The sequence below is a fragment of the Rhea pennata genome, chromosome 1, assembly GCF_028389875.1.
Source record: "Rhea pennata isolate bPtePen1 chromosome 1, bPtePen1.pri, whole genome shotgun sequence".
Lineage (NCBI taxonomy): Eukaryota > Metazoa > Chordata > Aves > Rheiformes > Rheidae > Rhea > Rhea pennata.
Window position 1 is genome coordinate 124,566,332 of NC_084663.1, and position 25,168 is coordinate 124,591,499.

A 25,168-nucleotide genomic window follows, 5' to 3' on the forward strand; every position below is an offset into this window, starting at 1 on the left:
ATTAATGTATAGGAGGGCAATGGATGCAGTCATAAGATCAACTCATGTTTAGGTGGTTGTCTAACTCAATATATTATCTAGTTCTTTGTCAGTCTTTTGTGATCATTATTTGTCCCTGGAGGTATTGCTTGACTTGCCCTACATAGAATTAAAAAAACCTGTAATACAGATGTTCATCTGGCTCCAATAGAGAATTTTTAGCATTCTAAATATTAACACAGCATTTAATAAACTATAACTCACAAAGATGTTTTAAACTAAAACACAGTATGTCAGCTGAATTACAATGAAGAAGTTACTTCTATGCAGAGCTCCGAAAATTAGGATTGGCTACTGAAGAACATACTTCCTACCATTATGATTATTTTTTTAATTATTCTGTTTATTTTAAGCCAACAGGTGCTTGGCAGGAAAACAGGAACTGCCTCTGTTCATAAAGTCACTATTAAGATTGATGAGACTGATGTCTCAAAACCTTTACAAATATCTCACGAGCCTCCCCTGCCAGCTTGTGATTCCAAACTGATGGAAAGAGCCATGAAGGTAAAGATTTGCTTTACAGTAGGCATCTAGTTTTATAAATCAAAAACTTAAATACTTTGTGTTAATGTTTTGTTTTGCTTTGATTATTTTTAATGAGCTGTTTCTAAGATTTCTGCCTGTTATTCTAGGTCATGATGTGTTTATGTTGAGACCTTAATTGTTGTTACAAATTACTGGTCTTGAGTTCATCTGAAAAATTAAACGTTTTTTTTTTCAGTGTCTGGTATACTGTATTATGAGACAATGCTGAGTGGAGAAACAGTAGCCAAGTTTCAGTTATGATTAGTGTTTGGTTTAAAAAAGACAATTTTTCCTTCTCCTGTTTTTGAGATGCTGTGTAATCTTCCTCTGCAAATCAGCTTCTCTGTGCGTCTTGAGTTGCTGTTCCCTTTCGTATAAAAAAGCATAACATAGGATTTTCTTAAAGAGTGAACATGACTTGTTTGTTAGAAGTGTTAGATAAAGTCTGGTTTTACATTATCACTAAGCAAGTTATGTCAGCTGGTCTATTTGATTGTATCTTTCTATTATGCAAATGCCTAAATGTTAAAGGTGGGATAGTTGAAATGATCCAAAACGAAGAACTGCAGTCCTCCTTCCTACTTGGATGAGACATCACTGTGGTAATTCCAGCTCTCAGCCAATGGTATCTAAGAAAAACTTCCTTCTCATCTTTATAGTGAAGATCCTGTATTTATGCCCAAATATAGGAAAATGTACATAATTTAGAACATCTGCTGAAGTTCCACTGGGGTTGGTGGAATCTAAGGAAGCTTATAGAATGGGGACTACAGATCACAGAACTGGATGTGAGGCCATTTTCTGTGTCAGTGTTAACACTGACTCCCTTTATAACCTGTTAATCTGAACTTAAAAATTTTATTGGCTTTTATACATTGCCATTCTACTACTTAAATAATGATTGCATAACTGTAATAACATAGCAAGCTATGCATCTGTTTATTTTAAATACCATACAAAGCAGTAGCGCAAACAAATATGCTTGTCTGAGGAGGTTATTATACATAAATTTACTGAAAATTTTACCTAGCTAGAGAAGAAGCTCCACTCAGTCCTCTGTGAGGAAGAGCACTAAGCAGTAGTAGCTGCCAGGTTGAAATGCTCTTGTGGATGGATAAACACATGTTTTTAAGGCCTTGTTTTGGAAAGCTAATATTCAGGGGAAGGTCATCCTGGTATACAAAGGCATGTACTGAAAGTTTGTATAATTCTGTACTGCTGTAAATCTTATCTGCATTTATTTTCTTACACTAGAAAAAAATTTGGTTTTGATTCATCTCAAACAGTTTGCAAAGCAATGAGAGATTAATTGGAAAAAGGTTCTTTCTAAAGTGACTGCTTTATTAAGCTCAGTAGCTTGGTTATGCATGAACACACTTTGACATCTGCACATCAAATTTGTACTTTCTCATGTATATTCCTTTTTACAGATTGACCACCTGTCCATAGAAAAACTCCTAATAGACAGTGTCCATGCAAGATCTCATCAAAAACTCCAGGAGCTGAAAGCCATTCTTAAGAGCTACAATGTTAATGACAACTGTATGTATTTTCTGTTGTACTTTGTTTCAGTTTTATTTCTCTGTGTGCCTAGGATTGTTTTCTTGATGCTGCTTGTTTTCAGTAATTTGAATAGAAAATATATGAACATAAATAAAGGAAAATTGTTCAGAAGTAACAAGACCTAGCTTTAAACTGTTCTGCATTAATAGCTCTAAAATACTTAATATATATTTCTAATGTAGTGTAATAAATGAAGCTGTTAGTGCATTATATTCTGAAAGAAGAGTTAAAAATTGTTTACTGTAAAAACTTGTGTTCAGAATCTAAATTAATCTTTCACCATTGTGAGCTGACTTTAGATGAGATAGCTCTAACTACTGTTTAAACTACTGGAATTCAGACTGAGCCTATAATCTTGATGCAGTTAGTCAAGATATTCAAGGATTTATCATCTCCTTCTTTAAATTGAATGTGACTTCCCCAGTGGCTGATTTTGTGTTATTAGAACTATTTTCACAGAGGAGTTCATATACTTCAATTCCCTCTTTATATAAACTGTATGGTAACATGCAAATAGACTTACTGAGTTCAGGACTACTGCAAGTAAAGTTTGGTCCCGTAAACTATTAAAAAAAAATAAAAAAGAGGGGGTTGTGATTATAATGGGCTAAGTTTTACTGTAATGAGCCTGAATTTTGTGTCAAATTATTAACATCAATTTTTCTGTAGCATTCATTGAAACAGCTCTTCCAACTCTCGTAATTCCAATTTTGGAACCATGTGGTCGTTCAGAGTGTCTACATGTTTTTGTTGATCTCCATTCTGGAATGTTTCAACTGATGCTGCATGGTGTTGGTAAGTAGCTGAAACAGCTTGTACTTAGTATCTTGAGAGAATTCTGAGTTATTGCAGTAATTTTCCATGAACAATTTTATCAAATCTGTGAAGTCTGTAAGGGTTATATGAGTGAATACTGCATGCTAGGTCATTAGCTGGGTATTGGAGCTGATGAAGAATGGAGAATTTGATCTTTGTGCTTAGATTTGTAACTCAGCTAGGTATATTTTAGGAGGACAGGCTAAATCTTGTTGTGCTTCATTTGCAATGCATGTTCTGTATGACTCACGCTGTCAGGGCAGTGCCCTTAATGGATGCAGTCATGTAATATGCAACTAATTCAGAGTTATGTTATGGGACCTTACGCTACTTGAGATATGTTCAACATAATGAATGCTATCTTGATGTATCAGACTGCTTAAGAAAAGGAAAAGGAAGAATATGGGTTGTTTTAGTTTATTTGTCTAATTGCATAAAACTGTGGTTCTACAAGCATCACAGGTCACTCTTTGAGTGTCTTAATTGTGATTGTCATATTAGTTGAGACACTTTCACTAAAAGGTCAAAATTTCTGTTTGAAATGTGGCTGTTAGGACTGTTCACTCAACTAATATTCTTATAGATCAACTGACGTTAGATGACATAGAGAAGTCTGTTAATGATGATATGAAGCGCATCGTTCCTTGGCTCCAGCAGCTCAAGTAAGCAACTTGAATGATCCATTTAGTTTTCATAGCACAATCACCATATTTGTGTTTTGTAGGGACATGCTTGCATAGCTTTTTGCTTTAACACAGACAGGAAAATACTTTATCCCTATTCTAAGCAGCTTTGAATACTTGCTGTCCCTGCTAAATGGGTGGAGGAAACTGCTTTTGCTGGGAGTCAGTTCCATAGTCATCCCTGGTCTGCCTGCCTGCATGTAGTCCCATGCATTGCTGCATGCACACTCTGCATGAAATGTTCTCACTTTAAGTCAGTAGCAAACCACTTGCTTCCTGGGGGTCTTATTTTGTGCTCATGCTTGTTTCCTTTCTCATTTATTCTGCTCTGTTTCTACAGCTGAACACTGCTTGTTTCTCTGCTTGTTTCTCTGCAAGAAGGACCCCCCTTTTCATAATGCAAGCAGAAACCTAGGAAGTGGCCTAAGATAATTTAAATTAATAGCCATTTTTCTTTTTAATGCTTCAACCCTTGCTAGTTTAAACTTTGATCTTGCCTCCTTGAAGCCCTGAGACTTAGATGCCCACTAGTACTTAATGCAAGATATATTTGGCTCCCATGAGCGGTTGTAGCAAATAATGCAAACAGTTTGCTTTGTCTTTTTGAAATTTCTGAATACTCTGACCAAATCTCAGAGTGAAACCTCTACTTCAGGAATTTTGCTTCTAAAAGAAGCACGATGACTCATGTAGCACTGGCACCTCAGAGCAACTAATCAACCTCCCTTTGTTACAAATGACATCTAGTTAATGGTTTGGGTAGTGCTGCAGTTCTTGAAGTAGCTAGACAGTCCCCTGAAATGCATTTTAGGACAAATATATCTAAAATATATCTGTAAGAATAAACATGTATGTTGCCTGAGAGGTGCTGAACATCCATACCTTCCATTACTGTTTTAATTGGAAGTTTGACTGAAAACTAAGCTGTACATTTCTGAACTCCCTTCAACCCTGGGTGGGTTTTGTGGTCTATCACTGAAGCCAAAATCCTTTGGAATATAATTAAGCTTGGTTCCAAATATCAGAATAAATTTACTGTCTTGCATGTGGTTCTGCATTTCCAAACTTATTCATGCAAATGAGTTCATTGATAACATAATCGAGAGTGACCTTAATCCAGCTTTGACCTTTATACTGTATTGCTTACCAGCATGTGGGAGCAAAGGTTTTCTGATGGCTGTCTGTTTCCCAAGCTGATGACAATTAGTAAAGGTAGTGATAAGGAAAGGTAAACCCTGAAATCTTCTGTGTAATATTCTGTGTAAAACTTGTGCAACAGTGATAAAGATTGATTTAGAATATGGCTGACTCTTTAATTTGACACTGGTGCTCTAAAAAACAGTATACAGTCACAGAGTACTAATGCCTTTCTTCCAATGCAAGGTTCTGGCTTGGACAGCAACGTTGCAAACAGTCTATAAAACATCTGCCTACAGTGAGCAGTGAAACTCTTCAGCTGGCTAATTATGCTAGCCATCCAGTGGGAAACCTTTCCAAACACAAATTGTTTATCAAACTCACCCGGCTTCCACAATACTACATTGTAAGTAATGGAGAAATGCTTCTTATCTTTTGCTCCCAGGCATGGATATACAAGCCAGTTTGTACTGTTAACTCCACTATTAGGAACCAGCTGATTGCTATAAGCCTTGACTATCCCTCTGCCTCCCTTCTCTCACTCAATGGGTTTGTTAAGCTGACAGGCTCATAACAAGGAGGGGACATAAGTTTATTACTCAGCAAACAGGGTGAGGGGCAGACAGAAACTGAGATACACTTAATCTTAAATTGAGGGTCTTCTCAATTAGTTGCTTTGTTTAAATGCAGGTTGTAGAGATGTTTGATGTTCCTGGCAACCCTACAGAACTAGAATACAAATACCATTTTCTCTCTGTGAGCTATGCTGAAGGAGATGACAGCCCTGCTACTGCACTTTTACTACAGCAGTTCAAACCAAACATTGAAGAGCTTGTACTAGACACAAAAAGTGGCAAGCAAATTAAAAGCGGTGTCAAACGCAAGGTATGTGCTTCAAAAGCTGTCAGGCTTGTTCTAAAATATGAAAGCTAAACGTATGTTCTTAGCATCGTATGTTCTTAGCATCAATGCCAATTTTAGTAGTAGTATTTCCAAAATCTGGAATTCCAAAATTCCAAATGGCTGATGTCTCATATATATTGCAGCTTGATTCTCTAGTCTGCTTCTAGAGATACTGGGAAGCTATTTTGCAATAGTTATTGTGTTTGAATTCATACCAGGCCTTCCCAGCTGGTCTAAAGACCCAAAGCAGAACACTTAGAGGTAGCTAGACTAACTTGTATAAGCAGAGCACTGGTGTCCCCAAGATGTGTATTGTGCCATGAAGGCATAATCTTGAAGGGACCAAAAAGAGTTACTTTATGGGATCAGGTTGACCTAGCTTACATATGGAAATTTGGTGATGTGCAAATATTGTTTTGAGGAAGGAGGTGACTGTAACATTAAATTAATTGTTTTAGTCCTAAAGTAAAGCTTTTCCTTGGAGGAGTTTGTGCTTGAGCTGTAATTCATTTAAAACTTGGATAAATGAAATTATTCTCTATCATATTTTTGAAATGCTTACTCCAAATATGCAAATACATTTGTGTCTATTTTAATTCTAGTTATCTGGTGATCCATGTTCAACAGAACCTAAGAAACCAAAACGGTCAGGAGAAATGTGTGCCTTCAATAAAGTCTTAGCTCATATTGTAGCCATGTGTGATACAAATATGCCATTCATAGGGCTTCGTTTGGAGGTATGTATCGAACACCGTTTCTGCCTTCCCTACTTCTCCCCTTCTACCACTCAATTCCTTTGTCTAGATGTGACTGTTTGGAGAAGTTGTAGATATGTGTTCACTTCGTAGTTCCCTTGATCAGCTGAGCCTGGGTGTCTTATGTTTCACACTGGCTTGCTCTAGTTGTGTTGCTGCTGGTTTTTTAATACTGAGCACTGTGGAAAAGACTTGGAAAAGTGAGGGGAAGGGAAAGGATGAAAGAGATCCTTGTAGGATCAGGGGATGGGAGAAAACTTTATACTCATTTTATACAATCTGAGTTTTGGCATTCCAGTGCTTCAGAATGTGAAACATCTGTGCAACCCTTAGCCAAAAAAATGTTGGTTTACTTGACTTTTTGCTTAGGATAATGTTTTTCTCATTCATTCTTAGCTGTCTAATATGGACATTCCTCACCAAGGAGTACAAGTAGAAGGAGATGGCTTCAGCCATGCCATACGTTTATTGAAGTAAGAAGATGTGCTCTCATGCTTGATTTTATTATTGTGTATATGTCTAAAAGAAAAAGGAATAGATCTGGAGAGCAGCACTAAAAATATCTGGGGGGGGTTAGGAGATTTTTGTTCTGTTTTTTAACCATCGTGGATCTTGAACCCCTAAGTGAAGAAAAGGGGGGGATACTGAAGAAAGGGAAGAGAAGAATAGACTTAGAGCCCAAACTGGGTTTGTTTCCTTCATTAGCCTAAATTAGGGAACTCTGAGAATAGTTCCTGATAGTTTTCAGGCCTGAAATCTCAGCAGTGCTGAGATTTGATGCAGGTATGATGCAATGATTCATTAACGTGAAATTGTGATTTTAGATCAAAGGCCTGATTACTCTGTGTATTATTTGACGGTGACTGGTTTTTGATATTCCAAAGGAAAATAAAGGAATCCCCGAAAGGACAGTTGCATGATGAACAGTGTGTATAGGAAGCACTTCAGAATCACACAGTCCTTTGGAGTGGAAAGGGCCTGGGGGAGGTCATCTAGTTCAACTTCCTGTTCAACCTCCCAAATTTTCAAATCTCTGGAAGATTTGTGTCCTCTCTGGACACAGTATTTGAGGTGTGATCTCACAGATACTGACTAGAGGGAAATACTCACTTCCCTTGACTACCTGGTTATGTTGATGCTAATGCAGCCCAAGATGCAGTTGCCTGTCAGTGCTGCAGTGGTACGCAGCTGACTCCTGTTCAGCTTATCTCCCAGGACCCCCGGGTCTATTCATGCAGAGGTGCTACCCAGACAGTCAGTGCCCTGCCTGGGCTGTTGCGTAAGATCATTTGGTCCCAAATCCAGGATTTTGTGCTTGTTTTTGCTTAACTTCATGAGTTTCCTGTTAGCCCAGTTCTCCAACAAGCTGTGGTCCCTCTGAATAACATCTCTGCTTTCCAGCCTATTGATTGCTTCCCTCAATTTTGTGGCATCTTCAAAATTGTTCTTCCTCTGTATCATGTAGGTTATTGAAGATGTTAAATTTTATTAGCCTCTGTTAACTCCTGAGGAATGCCAGCCATAACCAGCCTCCAGTTAGACTTAGAACTGTTGACCGTGGTGCCTTCTGTCTGACAGTCCAGCCAGCTTTTCACACTTCTTAGAGTCCACCTTAAGTCTACCAGTTAAACTTTGGCTTATGTCTTCAAATAAAACCCATTATCTCATTTTAAAAAATATATACCTTTTTGAATTTAAACAGCGTCAACTTCTTTTATACTGCAGAAATATGCAGTGATACGAATACATCACTCCAAATGAATCAGGGCACTACCTTTTTAACTTTGCATATGAGCTGAGAAGTCCTGATAACTTGTTAGCTGAAGTTGAAGGTGGTGCATCAGATTTTCACATCGCTGAGAGTTTATTTTGGAAGTTTGACGTGTTTTTATTTAAGCTTTATTTAGTCTGTCCTTTGAGCTAAATTCTTGCATTGAAATATGAATAAGTTAGTGGGTACCAAGATAACTGCCAGTGTTCACTGCATTGTGAATGAACTTGTTCTAAGAGGAGAACTGATTCATGAATTCAGGTTGTCATAATTTCTTTATCTTCATCTTTTGCTTTTTTTCTCTGTATAAAAGCTTTATATCAATTTGTTCATACACATCAGGAGACCAGGCCAATCCAATTCAGCTGATCCCTTAACAGTTTACAATTTGCAGGTGTTGAATCCATATAAAAGTTGGTCTTAACTAAGACTGCTTGTAGAGTACATTTTTTCTCTCTCCCCCTCCCCCTGCAGATTTGTGAAGAGAAGTAAGATATCTGACTATTCTTTGCAGTCCAACTGCTTCTTCTTTTTTTTTTTTTTTTAACCATTAATTTGTTCATTCCTTCAATACTCAAGTTTACTTAAGTCTTTCAGGAACTGTTAAATTAATTGTGTCACTTTTGGAGCTGCACTGTGTACAATTGATATCCTCTTTTCTTCATGAATAGAATTCCTCCTTGTAAAGGTGTAAATGAGGAAACACAGAAGGCTCTGGACCGATCTCTTCTTGATTGCACTTTCCGATTACAAGGTAGAAATAATCGCACATGGGTCGCTGAGCTGGTGTTTGCAAATTGTCCACTTAATAGCACTTCGTCCAGGGAGCAAGGTAGGTTTTATTGTAAAGTCTAATAAATTTTGTTTCTTTATGTCTTGTGTTAATCTGATTCTGTAGCTCTGATCTGCATTAATGGACAGCCCTCAAGATTTGTAATGAACCACTGTGCAACTGAATGAAACTTTTGACTGCTGAGATGACACATTCTTACTATTTTAATAGGCTTCCAGGTTACTTACCGCATTTCAACCATAGTCTGTAAAACACAATTTGGGAACCTCTAGTTTAATCAGTATTTACCATTCTCCTAACGCTACAGGACCAACACGACATGTTTACTTGACATACGAAAACCAGTTGTCTGAACCAGTTGGAGGTCGCAAAGTTGTTGAGATGTTCCTCAATGACTGGAACAGTATTGCTCGGCTGTATGAATGTGTCCTGGAGTTTGCACGATCCCTACCAGGTTCAAAAATGACTTCCTTTTTTTAAATTATTCTTTTTGTTACATGTTTACAGATTATGACATCTTTCTCACTCTACCTCTTTTCCTTCCTCTCTTCAAAGACATACCCAACCACTTAAACATTTTTTCAGAAGTTCGTGTCTACAATTATCGAAAACTTATCCTTTGTTACGGAACTACCAAGGGGAGCTCAGTAAGTAACTCCTAAGCACACTTAAAATGTTTTTTTGAAAACAGAATGGATAGGCTTCGAGCTCTCAGAATTGAGCTACAAAAAGTTTCATTGTATTATATTATTGTAAAATTAGTATTGCTGAATATAGGAACTAGTGCTAGATTACTAATTTGGTAGGTTCCTAGGTGTTTGGAATTTTTGAGGATTTGTACAGTATGCTCGTTCATTATAAAGACAGGTGCGTGCTCTTTCTGTATGCTTCTGAAGCTGTTGATGGATTGAAATCTGGTATGGTATACCAGGGTTATATGCAATTCTCTTTCTAACAGACTTATCTTAAGCATTGCTGTTGGTCACTGTAGTATTAGGATATATGGAGCATTTGATCTGAACAGAAGGTATGTGCTTAATGCTGCCTTTAAAAGAAAGGACTTTAGCAAAGATTTCAATGTAATGTTGTGCTCTCAAATGAGCCAATCTCTATTTTTTGTAGCAGCACTGTCCCATCATTCAGAACTGTAGCTTACTGTTTGACTGTTCTCTGTAGTGTTTGAATTTACAGCATATTTGGCTACTTTGACAATTTTCTGTGTACTTGCTCATACCCTTGCATTGAATTAAATTCTGGGTAGGGGAGGAACCAACCATGCATTTATCACGGGCTTAATATAACTTTGTGTACAGTTGAGGCAAAGTAGCTGGTGCACTTGAAATTCACATCCTGAGAGGTCTTTTCAATGTTTATATTCTAAGAAAAAATTTTAAGAGCATTTCTGTGCATTTTATTGTGACAATTTAATCTTACTAAGTAGCAGGAGTAGCTCTGTGGATTTTGCGTGTCGCTTCCTTATATATTAACATACCCAGTTCTCATTTCCATGTAATAGCTGACAAAATCAGTCTACCTGCAGCAACTCATTAATTACTTCTCTGCAGCAAGAATTCCTTGATTGGATTGACATACTCAAGTAACTGCCCAATTTGACTGTTGCCGGCAGTCCTGTTAGCTAAACATAGAAGTTTTATAATAAAAGCCAACAGTATTTGCTCGGAATTGCAAAAACTTTTGATGAAAGTGAGTTAGGATTCTTTTGAGGTCAGATGAAAAAACAAAAAGTGAGAGCAGATCAACTTTCTTGTTATAAAAACTTAATTGTTCTAGTTTCCAAGACCATTTTGTGTTCTTGATGTTGCAGATCAGCATTCAGTGGAATTCCATACTTCAGAAGTTCCACATTTCACTGGGAACTGTTGGCCCAAACTCAGGTTGCAGTAACTGTCATAACACAATTCTACACCAGCTCCAGGAGATGTTTAATAAAACACCAAATGTGGTGCAGCTGTTACAGGTAACATTTTGTAAATTATTTTTTAAAAAAATGTAAGATAACTGGGATCTGAATTCAGATGAAAACCTGCTCTTCAAAATTATGTATGTTTTTATTGCTTATGCATCTCATTGGAAGAAAGTGGCTTCCAGAAGATTGTATCTCTTTTCAGGTTTTCCCTGACTTTCACTTTAAAGATGAGCTACTTGATCTCTTTATTTGTTTTCTCTCAGGTTCTATTTGACACTCAGGCTCCATTAAATGCCATCAACAAACTTCCAACTGTGCCCATGCTGGGTCTGACTCAACGCACCAACACTGCCTATCAGTGTTTCTCAATTCTGCCACAGTCACCCACGCATATCAGGCTGGCTTTTAGGAATATGTACTGCATTGACATCTACTGCCGGAGTCGTGGCGTTGTAGCGATACGTGATGGAGCATACAGTCTCTTTGACAACAGCAAAATAGTCGAAGGCTTTTACCCTGCACCTGGGTTAAAGGTGACTGTTTCTGTGTTTTCTGGCATGTTGTAAGTAGAAGTGAGCTTAACCTGAAGTATGGATTTGACAAATTTTGTGAGGAGTTACAGTACTTCCAAAACCCTGAGCACAAAATGGATTTTCTGATTTATAAGTAATCTGTTAGAGTTAAAATATTTTCTTTAAAACAACTAGCATCCTTTTATTTTATTTTATTTTATTTTAAACTCCATAATAAAATAACATAGAGGCCATTTTAGGCATTCAGGTATTCTTTTTGTTAAAATTTGCTGAAGCTTTGTGACTAGCCTAGGTTTATTCTTCAGGATTAAAAGTGACTTTCTCCCAAATTTTGTGCTGTGGAACAGTGCTTATCTGTTGCAGATGAGGAAATATTCTATATCAAGTGCTTCTAGATACTTTTCTTAAAATGATTTCCACTGGTGTGTGGCAGGAGGCTGTGGCTTTGATCTTAAATATGATGTTAACTCATTCTAACTACACCTAAAACAGGGCAGTTTTAGGTGTAGTGCAATAGACTAGTAGCTAATGAGGAGTGGTTCTGGAACGGCTCTAGAGCTACCAATGTATAGAAATGGAAAGGGCTATTTCGAACTATTTCCAAGCACAAATAGTTTATTATTTTTTAAGAAAAATAATTGTTGCTTCTTCAGATACCTTGCTCATTAACATGAAATATCTCTAGTTATCTTGTCTGGTGGTTTTATAAGACTTTTTTTTAAAAAAAGAAAAAAAAAAAGAAGAAGAAAAAAGACTGGAGGGCATAAGCTTAAACATCCACTGAGGAGCTATGTTTGTGGATTGATATACTCTTTTAAGCTAGTATATGACTAATACTGGTTCTAGAGACCTACCTGTTTGTGTACTGTGGCTAGTAACGGTAATATTAAACTTCAACAAATACTGTGCTTAATTATCTAATAACATTTAATTAGAGAAAATGTTCACTAACTAAACTGATATATCCACAGACATTCCTGAACATGTTTGTTGACAGCAATCAGGATGCACGAAGACGATCTGTAAACGAAGATGATAATCCACCTTCTCCTATCGGAGGTGACATGATGGACTCATTGATATCACAGCTCCAACCCCAGCAACCACCACAGCAACCACAACAACAGGTAACATCCAGGCAAAATAAGAACTGTTGATCATCTTCCACAACTGTAGATTTTTAACAGTTTACCTTCTGAAAGGATTAGCAGTAAGTGAAGGGAGAATATATAACTGTTCTCTTCCAGAATTGCCCTGGATGGGAAGTGTATTAATTTGATCACTTCTTATTGCAGCATAGGGAGCACATAGCGTATCAGCAGCAGCTTTGGAGGGTCGCTTGCAACTCGCTGCCTTAGAAGCAAAGGATTAAAGGGGAAAAACTGTGGTTTAAGATAGAAGATAACTGGGGGGAGGAAGAGGGAAGAAGGCTTTTCTGTATAAGGTGCCAGATGAAGAGTAGTGAGGTGCGGAGTAATAAGGTCTGTGTCTATATGGTTTGAGGAACTATATCTTTAAATCTAAAAAAAAAAATGAAAAATAACAGTGAGCTCTGAACAAGGTGGTTTAGAAAATAAAATGTTAATGAACCTATCAGAGTTCATAGGTAGGGACTGAGCTTGCATTAATCATAGAATCAGTAAGGTTGGAAGGGACCTCTGGAGATCATCTAGTCCAACCCCCCTGCTCCAGCAGCATCACCTACAGCATATTGGACAGGGTTGCATTCAGGCGGACTTTGAATAAATATTCTACTGTACATTCTTTAGTTTTCATACAAAATGATAAACAATTTTCATTGTCCTGTGTTGATGCTTCCAGACATTTGCAAAACAGGCAGGAGCATCAGGAGCGTATCCTCTTACTTCTCCACCCACCTCCTATCACAACACAGTGACGCCATCTCCATCTATGATGCACACACAGTCACCAGGTAAGATGGCTGAGAGTTTGTGTGCTAATCATGTGCTGGAAATACACAGCTGCTTTTTTGTGTATGTGCTTTTATTATTTGATCTGTGCTTAGCTCCAAGTTAATTGAGGTAATGCATCTTACAATGCGAAAAATAGGAAAGTCCTGCCATGCATAATTTGGAAAGTGCATTTTGAAACCAAACAATACATGTAGCTAAACCAGCATTTTTAGCTATGTAGTATTTTATCTCAGCACAAAGGGACTGTTGGGATTGTTTTAAGGCTTATAAAAAGGCTTAAGGCTTATCAAAGCCTGTTCATTTAATACCTGGTTCTTCAGGAAAACTTTTCACTTTTCTGCACTTTTCAGCTTTCTACCCCTAGCCTTTATAGTGCAACAAAAAATAATATCTAAATTTGGGGATGGGCTGGATGGGGAGGGAGAGAATGCCATTTTGAGTATCTTGAAAAGCTTGCTTTGTGTGGTGAATCAATCTGGAAAATATAATCCTTGTGCTTGTAGAAAATGCAACCTTTGAGTGCAAGAGGGAGTTCTAGTGTATCTTGTTTGCCATTTCTGTAACAAAGAGATAACTGTAACAGGTAATAGAAAAACTTAGAGCAGAAGAATGGGAAATGTGTGATAAATGATTTGGTGTCTTTGATTAGGAAATCTGCATGCTGCAAGCTCGCCTAGTGGAGCTTTAAGAGCACCATCACCAGCGTCGTTTGGTCCAACTCCTTCACCTTCTTCCCTTGGAATCACAATGGGACAAACGACTAACTTTGCCAGCCCACATGGTGAGTTCTTTTACTTGCATGTATATGTGATGGCAGGAGGAGCAAATCTGCCTCTGAAAATTAAGCCTTTCTGAACAGACTTAAGTTAATTGGGAAAAAATAATATTTGTTGGCTTAAGTTAGCTGCTTTTGTTGATGTAGATGTACTTTTTAACAGCAGTTAAAAGTAACTGCATGGCATGTGGAGGTGTTCTTAACATTAGAAGTTGAATGTCAGTCACGCTCTTTCCTGCTTACTAACTTGGGGAAATTCTATGTGGACTTGCAATTAAACAATGGCTGCACCTTCTTAGTTGTCCACATCTTTTAAATGAGCGGTCTCCAGTTAGATTAGTTATGCTATTTTCACTATTTAAGTTTACTGGAAAAGCAGCTGGAACAGATCAGAAGTTCAAATGCTTGCAGCTTGAAAAATTCCTACTGGTTTGACATACATATTCGCAAGCCGAATGTTTTTCACTCCTTTCATTTATTATTTTGAAAACTGCCAGAACAGTTGTGTTGCAATGACATACATTGGAAACTGCTCCATAGTTCACAATAAATGAACAGTTCAGATCAGAACTTTAGCACATCATTACAATTGGCAAGATAACAAAGTGAGATAGATATATGACAGACTGTTTTAAGAACCTTGCTCTAATCGGTCTTTATAAGGGAGTACTAATGCAGTTACTTCTGCAAAGATAACTTATCTTGATACTTAATAGCTAAAGAACAGTTTAGCTGAGGCTTTCATTCATTAAGGAGCAGTAAGAGACCCACTCCACAGGGAAGAGCTCTTTTTAGTTCCATGCTAAGTAGGTGTTAAATATGTTGATTTGTCTTAGTGTTCAATTTTATTTTTTGGAAAAATACAACCAGGAAACACTTGAACTTAAAACTTGATTTCACAACCCCCCCCCCAACACACACACACTTATTACACTTTTTTTTATATGAATGTGAAATGTATTCTAAAAGACTGCAGATATTTCTGCTATTAGTATTTTAAAGATTTTGGTAAGCATTTTAAATTTCTAGATTAGAAAACCTTCATTTTTTTTTAAAGATGATGATGGTCTTGTAACATCTGTAGGTACCATAGACCCAAGCTCACCATACACAATGATGTCACCCAGTCAGCGTGCAGGGAACTGGCCAGGATCTCCTCAGGTCTCTGGTCCTTCACCAGCAGCACGAATGCCTGGAATGTCACCAGCCAACCCTTCCCTTCATTCACCCATCCCAGATGCCTCTCATTCCCCACGAGCTGGAACAAGTAGGTCACATTAACAGTATTACAACTTTGAAACATTCATGTTTAACATTTCTAGGTCTGTCTTTCTGGTAGTTCTGTGTTTCAGCGTAACAGTCCTTACTGTCCTTGTGCAGTGAAGTATCTAAGGAAATGATGCCTTCATTCTGGCCTAGTCAGCTCTTTCATAACAGATTGGAAAACAAGTTAAATCATAGAGTGTAAATTTCAACAGGATTCATTTCTTTTGTTGAGCTGAAGAAATTAGTCTTAAACAATTGAGCTCTGTGAATGTGAGGAAAATCCTTCAAAATGAAAGCAACGCTAGGCACATTTGCCTACCCAGAAAGTAACTTCTAACTTTATTGAGCTGTAATGCTGCAAGGCTGATTTAGCTGGCTTTATATTTCATTCAGTTTGTCATACAAAGTTTGTATCTGCTGGCGTGCTAAAGAAAGAGATGGGAATAGGACTGAATGTTATTGAGACTCTTTGCTTGTGTGGAGGATGAAGGCTGTAATTCCTTGACTTTGCTTTGTTGAAGCCCTATCCTTAGAGCAGCTAAGTTTTTAAATGAGGAAGATTAAGCTTTGACACAACTTATTGCTTATACAGGGGTGGCATATAAAATGGGTGCATATCTTATGTTTCAGCTTAAAGCGGTGCTTACTGTAAGTATTTTTTCCATACCAATAGGTTCCCAAACAATGCCGACTAGCATGCCTCCACCTCGTAAACTACCTCAACGGTCTTGGGCTGCATCCATACCCACAATCCTCACTCACAGTGCCTTGAATATTCTATTGTTGCCCTCTCCTACCCCTGGGCTTGTGCCGGGACTAGCTGGCAGCTATCTTTGTTCACCTCTTGAGCGATTTCTTGGATCAGTTATTATGAGGAGACATCTTCAGAGAATCATCCAACAGGAAACGGTATGGTTTAACTTCTAGTATTGACCTGCAAGTATGACTCTGCAACTGTTCTTTTTCATGCTTCTGTGCTCCATGTCTTTCAAATCAGACATAAGCTGAATTGCTTCAAATATAACTTATCTCCTGTTTTAGAGTTGCCAACAGTAAAATCAGGGAACAGCTCTGAATATTGTTGGCACTGGTTAGTGTTTGCATTTTCCTAGCTGTAACATAAGTTTTAGCATCTAGTTTGGAGATGCGTATCTTAAGTCCAACAGCAATAAGAGTTGAGTTTATGGTATATTTCTGAATCTTCCTGTCTCAATCGTCAAAATTTTTAAAAAGCATTTAGTTTTACTTCTCTTTCTCAGAAATAAGTAGTGGAAAACCTATTTGGTCAGGTGAAATATGATAACTGATGATAATAGCAAGACTGCAATCGTGTTTTCTGATTCTTTGGCTTCTGTAAGTTCCGCATGTTTGTTGTTAAATAACTAGAAATAGCCATAGCATTACTCTAGATGCTGCTACTTGGTAGGAATGCCTAAAAAAATTAATTACCAGCTGGTAATAACTGACATACTCTGCTGTGAATGTTGCTTTAGGGCTTGGGACAGAAAATGTGTACCTCTTCACTTTGGCATTGATTCAGGAGCAGAGAAAGAAGATGACTCTTGCATAAGCTTCATTTGCGAGGCAGTTTTGACCCTTGTATAAATATCACGTGTTTCTGTGCAGCTGAATACTTCCTTTTTGGAGAGAGGACAGATTAATCTCTAGTATCTTGGGAGTGAATGTGTGTGTATTCATGCTGTTTAGTGAATGACTAATTGAATGTGATACTTCTTTTCATACAGCTACAACTAATAAACTCCAATGAACCGGGTGTAATTATGTTCAAGACAGAGGCACTGAAGTGCAGGGTTGCTCTCAATCCCAAAACCAACCAGACCTTGCAGCTAAAAGTAACACCTGAAAATACAGGACAGTGGAAATCAGAGGAGTTACAAGTTTTGGAGAAGTTCTTTGAAACAAGAGTATGTACTCAGATTACTAATGTTCAGATTCTTGGGTATTACTTTTAATCTGTGGTTATTTTGAGAGGTTCTGCTGACTTTCATTGGGAATAGTGACACATAAGGGCTGCAAAGTAAAAGATTAACAGCTGAGCATGCTGATTACTAAATGATACAGCTTTGTCTAAATAGACAATACTAATTAGTGTCTTACCACTCTAGGTTGCAGGACCACCTTTTAAGGCAAACACCCTAATAGCCTTCACAAAATTACTAGGGGCTCCAACACACATCCTCAGGGACTGTGTACACATCATGAAACTTGAGCTGGTAAGTTAACTTTTTTTTTTTTCATTCACTCAACTTAGTTACTGTATTGAAAAAAATAGGTGCTATCTTTATCTATGAACACATAAATTACTCTAAATTTACATGTTTGCTAGTCAGCATTAATGGAGAAATTCTAAATTTACTGGAAGCTCTCCTGGAGGCTCCCAAAATTTCTCCCTAAACTTATGATCTTGAGAAACTACAGGCTTCCTTCTGTGTGATAGGCATACGAGTAGCCTGGGTAGAACCTTCCTGAATGTGGTTTTGTTTATATGTTCAGTTCTTTCAGTTTTATTCAGACTTGTGCTAAACCTGGGAATATCTGTAAGTTTAGCTGGAGAGGCATGTTCTACTTACTAACACTTCCCTAGTTCATAGATATGTATGTCAGTGATGGGAGACTTGTGCTATTCTTTCTCTGTGGTGCTCTCTTGAAACAGTTCCCTGATCAGGCAAGTCAGCTGAAATGGAATGTGCAGTTTTGTTTAACAATTCCTCCCAGTGCACCGCCAATTGCACCTCCAGGAACACCCGCTGTTGTGCTGAAGTCCAAAATGTTGTTTTTTGTAAGTCCGTTATCTGTTTTAAAATTTTTGTGGGCTGCATGCATTTGAAATGATGACCGGTTAGTGGCAAAACATATGCATGCTATGTCTGATAACTGTAGTAGCTAAAAATGTTCTACTGTTTGGAAGCCTAGGGTTGCATGCCTCTCTCTGTAGCAAGTTCAGTGAGTATTCCTATTGCCCTTTCTATAAAAATCACAGCAACTATTAGGCAACTTCTTGTGTGGTTTTCCTCTTGTGTGCCTTGTAGAGATGTTAGCTGTATACCCTAAAGTTCAGTTCCCTGTGGCCTGTGGGTATTACCTGTATACTCAGATTGGGGAGGAGGGGCTATTCCTTGAGGCACTTACTCCTTATATAAGGTGTATAATGTGATGCTGGGAAAGGAAAGTAGAAGCAGAGAGAGGTAGAACAAATCTGTATTATTGTCATCTCTGAGGGATGTTCAAGAGTGAAGTAATTTACGACAGGGTAAAAACTTACCAGTTGCAGAATTAATGTCTGAAAACAGAGAGAGGTGGAAAGGCACACAGACTGTAGGTCTAGAGTGTTTAACTGTGTTAGAAGTTGTACTGCAGTATATAATTCAGTTTAATGCATTTCTTTAAAATTTTGTCCACAGCTTCAGCTAACACAGAAAACGGCAGTCCCACAGGAAGCTGTTAGTATTATTGTCCCAATTATTTATGATATGGCTTCGGGTACAACTCAACAGGCTGACATTCCCAGGCAACAGAACTCTTCTGTTGCTGCTCCAATGATGGTTAGCAATATTCTAAAGAGGTTTGCTGAACTGAATTCACCACGACCAGGTACTGTACATGTCCAATAGATATATTCTGTCCACCCAGACATCTGTGACAAATCGCCAGTGTAAAACTAAATCTGAGTTCTTGATTTCTATGACCTTAATGATCACAAAGTCCTGTTGTGACAGGCAATAGATAACTTAATAGCTAATACTGGCATTGCAGCAGAGGTTTATGCCAGAGGGTTACATTGATACAAACTGGATTTCCCTGTTTTGGCACAGGGATAGAATGCACCTATTGTTGGCCTAACTCTTGCTGCACAGTAGCCGTCATAACATTTTAACAAATGGGCCCAGAATGAATCACAATAAATGAGCTATGGTTAAGTATCAGTTTTTGTGGTTAACTATAAAGTTATTGAGCTTAACAGTAGAATAAAGGGATGTTAAAATAATTGTCAAAACTTGTCCATGTACTGTGAATGATAAAAAGTAATTGGAGTAATTGTATGCACTTCTGTCAGTGTGTACACTAACAGAGGCGCATAGAGTTCTCTCCACCAAATGTGCTGTGACGTGTTTGAGCTAAACAGATTGTTCTGAATGTTCACTGGCCCATAGATGATGCACTGTGAGCAGCGTTGTTCTTTGCTCTCCTTCCTGTTGGTCTTACTTTTCATTTAGTTAATATCTGACATTGCTGAATAATACTAGCAGGTTCTTTGGGCAGCATGTTGTCTACAAGTGATGGTTTGGGAACCTAATGCACAAATGACTTGTAAGAACAAAAACTTTCAGTTCTGCTGTAGTTGCATGCTGAAGAACAAAGTTTTTTTTCCATATAACTCAGTGAATAGATTGAATTCATGAATCCAGAGGTTGAATTCTACTTTTGTTCTGTATATTTATTCATCTTATTGTGCAGTAACTTTTACTATGCTTGATGATTTATTTGGAGTGCTAGAACATAAGTAATATTTATCTTATATTGGTATGGATATGCATACACTTCTGAAGATTGTGATGAGATTAATATTATACAAGCATTTTCTGTTTAACATGTAGTGTAGGTAAATAGGAGAAAGAGAGACTTGAGGGGGTGTGGGCTTACCTGTAAGAGTTCTGTGTGTGATAGGCTAGTACTATTGGTTGTATAGCACTTTTATTTCCTGATATATTGAGTAAACCTCGTGTTTCTTTTAGAAAGTGTTTCCCCACTTAGTTCTAGTGGGGAGGGGTAGACACTTGTTTTGCTCTTGTATTTTAAGGTAAAGCTTTAACAAAATGCCACAGCATAGGGAGTAATTGTCAGAGCTACTCTGGAGATGTCGTCTTGTGATCAGTAGGTAGACGAGGGCAGACAATTTTTTGTGTGTCACACAAGTCTTGATGGAATTTAGGAGAGCAGTACAAGGAGCAGAACACAGAGAAGAAAAAGTCCATCTAGAAAGAGCTTGTGGTCCCAAGCAGGACCTTATCCAGGCAAAGAACAGTAGAGTTAGCTGAGCAAGAGCAGAGGACGTTTCTCATGGTCTTTCCTCCAATTTCTAATAGAAAGGATGTGTATGTATTGATTCTTTCCTTTTGTGGTTTTGTTTTGTTTTTTGTTGTTTTTTTTTTAAGTCTTCCCTGAGGACATTTTAAAATTTCCCATGTTCTTATTGTCAAAACTTTTACTATATCCAATAGAAAAGTACACAATACCTTTTTTACTTTGTTGTTGAAAGGTGTAGGAGAGCCACCTTAAGAAGTTTCTCTGTAAGAAATGAGGCTAAATAACTGGGAGACTTCTCCTTTTACAACAGCAGTACATGGGAGACCCCAGATGCACATCCTTTCTCTTGATGCTGTTGCTGCCCTATCCAGGATCTTCCTACCTGTGTGTTAGCTCTTCTGCTGCATTCACTCCAACTTGCTTGGTTAAGTGAATTCTTCATTTCAGTCAGAAAGGACCAGGGCTTCCCACTGTGCACGTCTGTTATACTGGCACTTTTGTTGTAACTCGTAATCAGTGTTGCCTCATTTTGGCTGTATCTTTTTTACCTTTCTCTCTTTGTGAGAAAGTTATTTTGTATTGAGCTTAATTTTCCTCTTAATAAAATGTTAGTAACTGAAAAGTAAGTTCTTCTGGAAGAGTTTTTTTTCAGAATCTGTGGGCAAACACATTAAGCTGTGTTTAACAGTAAGATGTTGACTCATTGTGAATATGCTGTCTTTCTGAGAGCACTTTACCCATGCCTCCATGGGGGGGGAAAATACTTTTTTTTTCAGCAGTTGTATGAACTGAGATATGGCAGAATCCCTGATGGAACCAGTGCCCTGGAATAACAGGGTTAACTTGGGCTGTAAGTCTGTAACTTTGCACTGTGTAGGAGACCTCAGTCTGGCAAGGAAAGAAGGTCCTTACAAGATGCATGGGGGGGTCACTTAAAGAGGAGCTTAGGGGACTTATGTGCTGGTTTTTTTTAAAACACTAGACTGCTAAGCGTTCCTCAGCGTCAGGTTTTCAGTGATGCCAGGGATGGCATTTAGCCCAGATTTGTAGCTGGATGTGAGCTTTGATATGATAATGACTTGCCCAAAATAATCTTGGGAATCACTAGTTTGGCAGTTAGGATTAATGCATCCTGACATGCTCTGCTCTTATCACGTAGCTCACGCTGTTACTCCATAGCAATAAAATTCAATGTCTTCTAATTGATGTTTCTAAAAATATGCAGGAGAAAGCCCACAGTGACAGGGTACAATAGTGGGAATTAACTGTATTCTCTTACCACAAATCAGTAGATCAAAGATACAGCTGCCTACTTTTTCACCTTTCTCTGCCTACTTTTTCACCTTTCTCTGCCTACTTTTTCACCTTTTGTTGGGCTAATTAAACCCTCTTCTATTGGTTTTAATTTTTCAAACTGTTTTCTGAATATTTGTATATCTTTGTCAGAAGATGCCACTGTTAAACTTGAAACAGCTGTGAGTAATCTTTATATCAGACTTCAGCAGATTGAAGCTTTTTTTTTTCTTTCTATTGCATTTATTTTGTAGTATAGAAGTCAAGGCTAGAACCAGGGCAATTCACTGAAAGAAAAAATTTCTGACTTTTGTCCAGTCTTGAGTTAAAATTGCTTTTAAATCTGGGATTAAGACAAGAGAACATCTTGCAGCTCTGTACCAGGCTCAGGTCTTTTGAAATGTTTAGATTCTGCTCTTAATCGATACAAATAGAAATTGGAGAAGCTTTGTGATAAGATGTAGTGCTTTTGATTAACAACATACAGAAAAATGTGGATCATAACCCCATATGATAAATTCTACGATGGATTCGTGACATTCTCAGAAAGCTATTAAAAGTTAAGAGCTGCTATCAGTGGTTTCTTGCAATTTTGTGACCAACAAGAGGCTTACCGCTGAGAAAGCAAGTGTTACTTCAGTTAAAATCGTTACAAATCCTGACGACTATGGAGGTAACTGGAATTTATAAGTTGCAGTAACTGTTTTATTGTGAGCCCCTTTCCATGTTAGACTGTAATCTCAGCGTTAGCTGTTCTTTTCAAATGCGTCAGCAGGCACAGGGTGAGCCTCAGTACGGAGGGGGTCTGACTGGCACACTTGTTTGCGTACTTGTTAGAATTAACCCCTGACTGTTGAATTTATGTTCTGTGTTGTGCTAATACGTCTTTTTTCCCTGTTCTAGGTGAATGCACAATATTTGCAGCAGTTCGTGATTTGATGGTTAATCTTACGCTGCCCCCTGGTGGGCGTCCATAGACACTTTTTTAAAAGAAGGCTGAAAAATGAGACAAAACAGCAAAAAAAAAAAAAAAAAAAAAAAAAAAACTCTCTGAATAAGCCTTCAGTTAAAAGAGGACGTTCTAATTTTACTTTTTTTAAGAGCTAAATAAAAAAAAAACTGGCAAACTTTCAGGGATGCACTTTCATCAAATGAGTATCACCATGACTTTTGTATAGTGCTGTTGTATAGTGTGTTTTAATGGGAGACACTTCAGACTAGGTAATAGATTGAAGTATCAGCTTGCTGGTAATAGATTTAATATTCTGTTTTATACTATAAAGATTATGAAAATGCCAAACTTGTTTGTTTTTTGTTTTTCTTATGTTTTGGTGTAATAGTCTTTTTTTAAGGCAGGTCTGTCATTTTGAATACTGTAAAACTGTGACAAACTTTATATTGAAGCTGTATTTTAATATGACTGCTTTGAATCCTTAAACAAATTATTTGGGCTTGTTGTAAACATGTCCCCCAAAAAGCAATATTTAATAAACTGGATTAAAAAAAAAATCTTAAACTGGATGTTGTATAATCTTAAACTTTATTCCTCTCCACTGTAGTCACTGGCCAGATCACTTGTGTTCACACTTGTTTGGCAATCTCTGTATGTAATCCTGTTTGCATGCATGCATGCCCCCTAACTGAAAAACAAACAAATCTGTTCCACTTAAAAATTTTTCATTTATTCAGTGGTTCTAATTGGTCCTAAATCATAGGAAAACAGTTTGTCTGTTTTTCTTAGTGTGTAAATAGCTGTCGTTATTTAAAACGGTGCTTCAGCTCTTACTATTGTTAAGAACCATGTATATTCTGTCCCAGGACCAGGCATAGAGTTAGGAAGCACCTGCTTTTTTGCTCTTGTTACTGAAGACTTTATAATAATAGATGTGATTAATGGTCATATTGTAAAAGAAGGTAAGATAGCAGCTTGGCCTGTATGCCGCAAAATTGGAGGCTGATCCAAAAAAGCTGAAGATAAACAAGAAAATAGCCGTAGAATCAACCCCACACTTAACTTTTTGAATTGGATGTACGTAATTTTGTTAGTGTTGACTGAAGGCACTTGTTATAGTGTAAGGGAAATTACCAGCTTAAGGAGTTGCTGTTGTTTGTTTTGTTCGCATTTGTCAGTAGTCCTAATTTTCATTGAGTTCAAGCTGTTTTTTTGGATACCTGCAAACTTAACATTCTGCTGTTCTACCTCATTCCTTTCCCAGAGAGTTCTGTTAGCTCCTTGCTCAGCTGAAGGATGTTTCCAACTAATTTTAAAAATCCTTTTCTGGCCTGCCTTACTGAATTTGGGGCTGACCATTGCCCCTGCAACTGTTACAATATTTCTTTTTTGTTTTGGATTTTCTTTTGGTTTTGTTTGTTTTTACAGCAATTTACCTTATAGGAATAGGAAATATTAGAATAGGAAATATTCTCTTGGTGTCTACTGCAAATTTCAGCCTTTAACTTGTGTTTGAGTTTTGGTACTGGACCAGTCAGTATTAATATAATACTAGCCTGACTCTTATGTGTCTATGGTTACACAGTTTCTGTTTCTTTAGTGGATTATAGAAATTGCTGCTACTAATTTGGAAGGATTTCTGGTTTTCACTATTAGACCTGATATTTTAAAACTGATGCAAGGATGATGGTTCAAGGTGATATAAGGGTATCTGGAAAAGACTGGATATCGTGCTGGCTGCTAGTCTGGATTCAAGGTCTGAACAATCCCATGCCTAACAGCAGATGTACTTTTCTGATGTGCAGAGAAACTTCTGTTTGTGCTTATGGGCAGGTAAGTGTATTCTATGAAAAATGCCCCACTGAGAATTTCAACATTTAAACAAAATGAAAGGGTGGAGGTGTTTCCTCACTGATGTATCACCCCATAGGGCAGAGAAGAAAAAACAAGCTTGACATAGTTATGAAATGACATTCCCAACCTGACACTATGGAAAGAATAGTAAATATTACTCATTTATACACCAATTCTCTTAACATGCTTCACAGATTAAGTTCTTGTTTTCTCAGGGAAAATGCTGCTATATCGAGGAAGCATTTTCTTCTGCCCAACAACACTATTGCTTCTTCCAAAGAAATGATCCTGCATATTTACAAGTGCAAATTTCATTTCTATATTTCATGGGGTCAGTCTAGCTTTGAGTTCAGATGTTATACCCACCAGCTGCATTTGAGCTATTTGTAGACTTTCACTGTTCTAGGAGATCTGGTTGTCCATTTACTTCACTAAAAATGCTGTAGTGACTCATACAGTGGCGCTCCTAGTCATATTCAAGACTACTTTTAAAAGAAGCAGCAAAGGCAAGAGTAAGCTTTTGCAAGCCCTGCAAACTCAGACAAGGAACTGAATGAAGGTGTGTTGGTTTGGGGGAATGGTGGGGGGAGAGGGTTGGATGGG

At 37.7% G+C, this 25,168-nt stretch overlaps 1 protein-coding gene across 3 annotated transcripts in view; it reads left to right on the plus strand.

Annotated features, from left to right (window-relative positions):
• Window positions 1-23,248, plus strand: part of MED14 (mediator complex subunit 14) — a 35,043-nt gene extending 11,795 nt beyond the window's left edge. Inside the window, exons 9-31 of one of the 3 annotated variants that reach the window (XM_062599724.1) lie at window positions 393-543; window positions 1,995-2,106; window positions 2,797-2,922; window positions 3,527-3,605; window positions 5,010-5,169; window positions 5,454-5,648; window positions 6,269-6,403; window positions 6,818-6,894; window positions 8,864-9,024; window positions 9,293-9,439; window positions 9,541-9,632; window positions 10,811-10,963; window positions 11,176-11,445; window positions 12,417-12,572; window positions 13,267-13,378; window positions 14,029-14,160; window positions 15,239-15,421; window positions 16,094-16,329; window positions 17,166-17,345; window positions 17,547-17,654; window positions 18,095-18,220; window positions 18,843-19,032; window positions 20,777-21,088. In XM_062599724.1, the coding sequence (XP_062455708.1) occupies window positions 393-543; window positions 1,995-2,106; window positions 2,797-2,922; window positions 3,527-3,605; window positions 5,010-5,169; window positions 5,454-5,648; window positions 6,269-6,403; window positions 6,818-6,894; window positions 8,864-9,024; window positions 9,293-9,439; window positions 9,541-9,632; window positions 10,811-10,963; window positions 11,176-11,445; window positions 12,417-12,572; window positions 13,267-13,378; window positions 14,029-14,160; window positions 15,239-15,421; window positions 16,094-16,329; window positions 17,166-17,345; window positions 17,547-17,654; window positions 18,095-18,220; window positions 18,843-19,032; window positions 20,777-20,859 (3,364 nt within the window). In that variant the 3' untranslated portion in view covers window positions 20,860-21,088. Of the gene's footprint in view, window positions 1-392; window positions 544-1,994; window positions 2,107-2,796; window positions 2,923-3,526; window positions 3,606-5,009; window positions 5,170-5,453; window positions 5,649-6,268; window positions 6,404-6,817; window positions 6,895-8,863; window positions 9,025-9,292; window positions 9,440-9,540; window positions 9,633-10,810; window positions 10,964-11,175; window positions 11,446-12,416; window positions 12,573-13,266; window positions 13,379-14,028; window positions 14,161-15,238; window positions 15,422-16,093; window positions 16,330-17,165; window positions 17,346-17,546; window positions 17,655-18,094; window positions 18,221-18,842; window positions 19,033-20,776; window positions 21,089-22,662 lie in introns of those variants that run through there. The other 2 variants (XM_062599732.1, XM_062599740.1) reach the window with 2 other exon arrangements.
• The last annotated feature ends 1,920 nt before the right edge of the window (window positions 23,249-25,168 follow it).